General features: G+C 45.7%; 1 protein-coding gene across 1 annotated transcript in view; it reads right to left on the bottom strand.

Annotated features, from left to right (window-relative positions):
- Positions 1-7,500, bottom strand: part of LOC135821655 (uncharacterized) — a gene marked incomplete at its 5' end in the record, with an annotated part of 7,876 nt that extends 376 nt beyond the window's left edge. The window contains 1 exon segment of the mRNA XM_065334654.1: positions 6,596-7,500. Within this exon segment, the coding sequence (XP_065190726.1) occupies positions 6,596-7,500 (905 nt within the window).

Here is a 7,500-nt window from a genome sequence, read left to right as displayed (position 1 = left end):
ATGCAATCCTCTCCTGGACCGGATAGATTTCTACTGTCTGGCGTAGTAGCCTAAGGAGTAGTTTGACTATCCCCGGGGAAAATCGCGATTCCCCGGCCGCGTTTTTTCCCGTTTTTTGCGATTTTTTTAAAGACCGCGTTTTCCACGATTTTCCCGCGTTTTTTGAACTTTTTTGTTGCACTCAGTGTGACACGTACACACAGTGCACTGTTCGGTCAGCAACGTCTCATCGTGGCGGCTTTGTACTCAAATATGACGAGTGCTTACACCAGAGACTTGTAACTGATTGATTTCACTACATACTCACTGAAAATTGCCTCATATCAACTGCAAACTTGCCGCATATCAATAATATTCACCGCATATTTACCGCAAATTCACTGCAAATTATGCCATATTATGCCACGTTTTTTCCCGCGATTTTCCCCGGGGACGGGCAGGTTTGATAGTTTTACCAGGGAGTAGTACAATACCGTATTGTACTACTCCCTGGTTTTTACACGCCATTGCGTGAGTTGTTTCATGCTTGTGCGTTCTCCAAGACTGCACTTTGTGCTCAATGTTCCACACACATTTGTAGCAACTGGAAGTCGTCTCTTGTTATGGTCATTCTCCCGACAGACTTGTAACCAGGGAGTAGTAAAATACAGGGAGGTGACACACCACTTTTAATAATAATATAATAATAATAATAATAATAATGTAAATAGGCGTCGAGGCGACAATAGTTTTAGAATTGCGATCAACAGAACGAGCTGAACCGACATTTTCACACAGGCTTTTATTGTATTCAAAAAACGAATGGATACGAAGGCAGTGAAGAACATGGAAGAAAGAAAAAATGTGATATGGAAGAAATGTAGTATCCCTGCCCGACCAATACGGAAGCAGTACGGAACTAATACGGAGCTTTGCCTGATGTATATTTAGTGTATCTCCGTATGTAAGCGTACGGCGTCTGCTGCATATAAGCGGCTGCGCATTTCTGTTTCGATGAAGATGAGAGATTTTGATAATAACGAGCTATTCAACCTCCAGGTGTGCACCGGAGAGAAAGTCAGTTATTTTGCCGCTTCTTCTTTCACTAATTATTATATCTCAGGTGTGTACCTGAAAGTAGAATAAAAGTAATTGTTGTTGATTTCACCGCGCCTACCACTCGGCTACCCATTACATTGGTGGCAGTGGTGTAGTTTTAAATAAAACAACGTGATTCGACCCCAGACTCCGATGGCTCAACCCGCTACAGCTCCGTGCGACGAATCAAGATGAGAATCATGTTTCTTGCCTTCCTGGGCTTGGCCCTGCTTATTAATATTACTATTAGCCTGCAGCACAGTCAGGGTGCTAGCGTAGATCACCCTTCTCTCCGCACGGCACACACTGGAGACTCCGATGGTGATTCCAAGCGACCCGCTACCTACATGTGTACTACCGGTGGTGATGGCGAAGCTGATGAGAACGACGACATGCAGGCTGCTGACCAAGACAAGGAGGGTATTCCCCATGATCTGCAGCGTTTGATTCTCGCCGGCACGCAGTTGGCAGACGGCCGAACCCTGAGTGACTACAACGTTCAGCAGGAGTCCACTATTCACTTGGTACTTCGTGTCCGTAGTGGGATGCAGATTTTCGTCATCACCCTTCCTGGCTAGACCATCACTCTTTACGTCGCGCAAAGCGATGCTATCGACAATGTGAAGACCACGATTCAAGACGAGGAGGGAGGTCATTTGTCTGACGCCGAGCTAGCCGCTCTGAGTGACCGGTTCAACCAAGATGAAGATAAAACCTGGCTCGCCCTCCGCCATAGCTCCAGCCGCCGCCGTGGTTACTAACGCTGATTTCAGGTATGGCATTTTCTTTCCTGTCTTCCTTCAGTCTCCCTGTTCTTTTCAGTCTTCCTTTATGCGAGTGTGTGAATCCAGTTTAGTTTGGTAGGCGTCTGATCATGGTGAGCCACGGCTTACCCAGCTAACGTGAGACAATGTGTGTGACAACGCCCCTTATAGGTATAGTGTATTCAGTTCGGTTTTTGACCTGCGATGATCCTGGCGGGTTGTGCCAGCATTGTGCAGCAAGAGTGCTGTGGTTTTTCAGGTCCTATTTGGAGGACAGTTCTTTCCCCTTTTGACCCCGTGAGATCGTGTGAACCTGGTGTGCTTCTACTTTATGATTTGTTATCAGTTCATTTCTTCTGTCTACTCTAAACGTTATCATTTCCGATATAATTTGCCATCTTCCGGTTGACGCTGTGTTCGTAACTCTTCACTATTTTTTTGAAAATCACGAGGGCGTGATAATCTGTAGGAAGGGAGGGTGAAGTATCCCTGCCCGACCAATACGGAAGCAGTACGGAACTAATACGGAGCTTTGCCTGATGTATATTTAGTGTATCTCCGTATGTAAGCGTACGGCGTCTGCTGCATATAAGCGGCTGCGCATTTCTGTTTTGATGAAGATGAGAGATTTTGATAATTACGAGCTATTCAACCTCCAGGTGTGCACCGGAGAGAAAGTCAGTTATTTTGCCGCTTCTTCTTTCACTAATAATTATATCTCAGGTGTGTACCTGAAAGTAGAATAAAAGTAATTGCTGTTGATTTCACCGCGCCTACCACTCGGCTACCCATTACAGAAATGAGGAACAAAAAATTGTACTTCGAACTAGGCCAGTGAGTCCAGTGATTCCGGTGAGTGTGAGAGCGAGAATGATTGTGTGAGTAAGAGTGGGTGCGAGCGTGTGTTTTCTAGTAGGAAGTCATCAGTGTATAAGCATCTTGCATCTCGTCCTGATTGCTGTAAGGTTTATTCTGATTCTTCTTTTTCTGTTTTGTGCCGTGCTCGTCATGGTTATAAGTTGCTGTTGAGTGTGTTAGAAGCCGTTTGTCAACGTATTCATAAGCCTAATCTGTGTGTCCAGAAGGTCAGCATCATTCGTTTGAAATTGTTTTAGTAGCAACTTGTTCTATCTGTTTGGCTCTGGTTGGCCATGGTGTCATATCTTGTGTCACAGTGTACTAGTAGTCCTTACAAGTTCGTTAAGTGCTTTCGCAGTTTTTCCTGTTATTACCTTAGTGCTAGGATTATCACTTTCATAGGTGTTGTTTCTTCTCACTCCATTTCTCTTTATTAGTATCTTTCTGGATTGTTTTTCATTAGTACAACGTAGCTTCCTGAGGAGTGTTGTGCGAAAACTACTTCGAAGTAGTTCGAAGTACAATTTTTTGTTCATCATTTCTTCCATATCACATTTTTTCTTTCTTCCATGTTCTTCACTGCCTTCGTATCCACTCGTTTTTTGAATACAATAAAAGCCTTTGTGAAAATGTCGGTTCAGCTCGTTCTGTTGATCGCAATTCTAAAATAATAATAATAATAATAATAATTTGGAAAGGATTGGGAGAACTTCAAGTTCAAAGGATCAGTCGGGGAAGTGAACTGCCTGAAAAGAGAAAAAAAAACGCCAGACCCACCAGGACTCGAACCTGGGACCCTGCTTGTCATGAGCAATGCTCTAACCACTGAGCTATGGGACCAGGCTGAACCCAGAAGGCGCTGACAAGTTTTTCACTCCAAAGGCAGCCCACAACACGTGCCACACATACTGATGGCACTTGGGTCTTTTTCCCTCCCCCAGTTCACTTCCCCGACTGATCCTTTGAATTTGAAGTTCTCCCAATCCTTTCCAAATTTAAAGGGGAAGTTAAGGCAAAAATTAAAATTTCACCAGTTGTAGTCTTCGGGGTGCTGAGTCGAATGGTCGTGGTCCGAGGAAGCTGAGACGCTCCCTTCCTACTTGAATCCCAATCGAACTCGCGGACTTCCACCGAAACTGGGTGACTGCTCCCTACTAGATGGGGATTTGTATGCAAAATGTCACTAAAAGCGCCATTTCGTTCTTACAAAAGCATGGTTGACCGCGATTGGCCCATATGTTGTAGTCTTTTGGACGCTGAGTCGATTAGTTTTGGTCCGAAAAGGCTGCGATGCAGCGTTCCTCCTTTATTCCCAATCGAACATGGCTGAAGAAGCGGTCACGTGCTCCTGCGTACACCAGTCACCTGGTCACCGTGCCTGCAGGGTACAACTTACTAGCCTGTTTGACCTTTTTTGGGTGCAGTCCTGTCACTCGAGTTGAACTCGAGTTGAACCTTGGTGTGAAAGTTGTCGCCTGCTGGCGTGGTGACCAGGTGATTTGGGCACCCTGGAGCACGTGACCGCTTCTTCAACCATGTTCGATTGGGAATAAGGGAGAAACGCTGCATCGCAGCCTTTTCGGACGAAAACCAGTCGACTGAGCGTCCAAAAGACTACAACATATGGGCCAATCGCGGTCATCCGTGCTTTTATAAGAACGAAATGGCGCTTTTAGTGACATTTTGCATACAAATCCCCATCTACTAGGGCGCAGTCACCCAGTTTCGGTGGAAGTGCGCGAGTTCGATTGGGATTCAAGTAGGAAGGGAGCGTCTCAGCTTCCTCGGACCACGACCATTCGACTCAGCACCCCGAAGACTACAACTGGTGAAATTTTGATTTTGCCTTAACTTCCCCTTTAATCACTTTCTTTCACCTCTGGTAGTTTCCAGAAACTGACCGTGGTTGGTCCCCTGGGGGAGGGAAAAAGACCCAAGTGCCATCAGTATGTGTGGCACGTGTTGTGGGCTGCCTTTGGAGTGAAAAACTTGTCAGCGCCTTCTGGATTCAGCCTGGTCCCATAGCTCAGTGGTTAGAGCATTGCTCATGACAAGCAGGGTCCCAGGTTCGAGTCCTGGTGGGTCTGGCGTTTTTTTCTCTTTTCAGGCAGTTCACTTCCCCGACTGATCCTTTGAATAATAATAATAATAATAATAATTCAGTTTCGTAATACGTATTCGCATGCAACGACGCAAATCCACACAATTCAGTAGACACTTTTTCTATCAAACGTTTTCTTTCCCTTCTCTTCAGGATAGTACAGGGAATGTTGGAAATTAGAAAAACACATAACTATAGAGAATGAAAGAAAGAAAAAGTCAACACTTCAACATAGGTGTTAAAAATGATTAAAGTGTTAAAAACTCAAAAACAAACAGCTGCAAGTTGTAGACAAACACGTTGAACACATCAGGGAACACTTGTCACACTTTCACGAGGTGTGACACCAAACAACTGCAACGATAACACATTCTCCTTCTGTACACATAGTTCTGGATCTAGTTTACGAATATACAGAGCTTCTAACACAGCAAGATGTAACTTAGACCTTCCACGAGTCAAAATCGAAAAGATATCATCACTATACAACTTACGACAACTAGCACTGCCCGACAAATGACGCTTGATGGACGATGTCCGATTACTTAGCTCTGTCACCTTCGACGCCTGCCGTTGTTCTCTTCCGTTAGGCTTGTTTGGTTGGTTGCTCCGGTCCACACCTCCAACGTCCGTTGATTTCATGTCCGTTTTTGTTGATTTCATGGCCGTTTTCGTGTCACTTCTTGGTCTTCCTCGTTTCCTCTTGTTGATCGTTGTTGTCACTTCCATTATCGACGTATTCAGATCCCCAGTACTCCGTCTCTTCACCTTGCTTCTGGTAACTCTTCCGTTGTCTATGAGCTCCAGTGTCACATTGGGTGGTTTTCGAGACGGTCTCCCTCGCTTCCTCACGCTTGTCTGAGATGGGCCAAGCTCCCCGCCCGTCGAAGCGGAGGCGAGCATGCGTACATCTACACTGGACGCAGACAAAGGCGTTCCAGTATCGGACTGCACAGCACATTTTGGAGGACGGCCACGACGAGGACGAGTACCACGAGCGTCAACAGGGACAAGACCTAACGGCACATGTTGACGGATGCGTGCGCCCAGGTGTTGAAGGGTTCTACCTACGTACCGATCTTCACATTCTCGGCACTGAAAAAAATAGATAAGGTTGCTTCTACTAAGGGTAGGTAGAACGTCCTTCTTCACACTGAACGCACGCGTCGTTCCAAATACTAAATACAATTTCACGCACGGGTAAGACGAACAGACAATGTTGCGCACCTCCTTCTCGACGCGCGCAGAACCAGCACCCACCCAGGGTAAGCGTAGTACCACGGGGCACCTGCCCGGTCCAAATGGTTTCGGATCCTGCGTGATTGGTTTGTTATTAATAAGTTTTGTTAGTAGTGACGAGGGGTATCCATTGTTTGTCAAAATTGATGTGAGCCGCCTCAGTTCTTCTTGAAGAAGGTGAGGAGAGCAGATTCGATGGGCACGATAGACTAGTGCTTTGACAAGGTGAACTTTGGATTTAGTTGGTGTGTAGCTTCCCCATGGAATATACAAGCCAGTAAAGGTGGGTTTTCTGTAAACCGTCATGTCTAAACTCTTGGTGTCGTTGTTGCGGGTAATATTGACATCTAAGAAGGATATCACACCGTCCCGTTCACCTTCTGCAGTGAATTTTAATGCAGGATGTAGTCCGTTTAGGGTTGTTAAAAAGTTCTCGCAGGTTTCTTGGTCCTCGTCGTGACAAAAAAACATCATCTACAAAACGGTAGTATACCGAGGGCCATAGCGATGGGGGAATGGATGACTCGCAAAATCCAACGAATATGTTTGCTAATACCGGACCAAGTGGAGATCCCATCGCAACTCCATCCAACTGTTTATACATGACATTGTCAAAGGAAAACTCAACACCAGAAGTGACCATTAACATCATTTTGACAAATTCGCTCTCATTCAAATCTGGTGGAGTCACGGACTTGTTATGGTACAACGCTGCTGCACAAATATCAATGGTTTCACGCAATGGAACATTGGTGAACAAACTGACGACATCGTACGAGCACATGTAACCACACGACTCAAACTTCGATTTCCTGATGTTATCTACGAACTCGAATGTGTCCTTGACGCAATGGTTATTGTAAAGGGCGAGCACAGTCTGCAGCATTGCGCACAACCACTTGGATATCTTAAATTGCGGAGAACCGGACATGCTTAGTATCGGTCGTAATGGTATATTCTTTTTGTGAATTTTCGGCAGGCCATACATCCGTGGCCGAGTGGATCCCGTTGGTGCTAGCCGGTCATGTTCATATTGAGTAATCTGATGAGATCTAGATAGAAACAGTAGGTATTTACTTAATTTCGTATCTATGTTTGCAGTGTGATCATAACCATCGCACGGGCCGAGTCTACAGAACTTAGTGGTGTCATTGAGTATGACCATCATCTTCGCTCTATACTCCACTGCCGACATAATCACCGTTGCCCGGCCCTTGTCAGGGCGAGATATCACGATTTCAGGGTTCTTCCTAAGTTCCTTGAGAACTTTTATATGTTCCCGCGTCAGTGAAAAGGATCGTGTATCTGGCGGAGACTGGGCAAACCGGAACGCCTCGGCAGCCAAGGAAGCTCGGCAGGTTGCCGCCGCCAACTCCGATTTCGCGGGAACAGTGGACAGCTGTTGTTGAAGAAGTTCAAATTCAGCCAAAATATCAGTCTGGTTGAATTTGGGAGGGATAC

Source organism: Sycon ciliatum, chromosome 7 (genome assembly GCF_964019385.1).
Source record: "Sycon ciliatum chromosome 7, ocSycCili1.1, whole genome shotgun sequence".
Lineage (NCBI taxonomy): Eukaryota > Metazoa > Porifera > Calcarea > Leucosolenida > Sycettidae > Sycon > Sycon ciliatum.
Note: the sequence above shows the minus strand (reverse complement) of the source record. Positions and strands in the feature narration are given on the sequence as shown.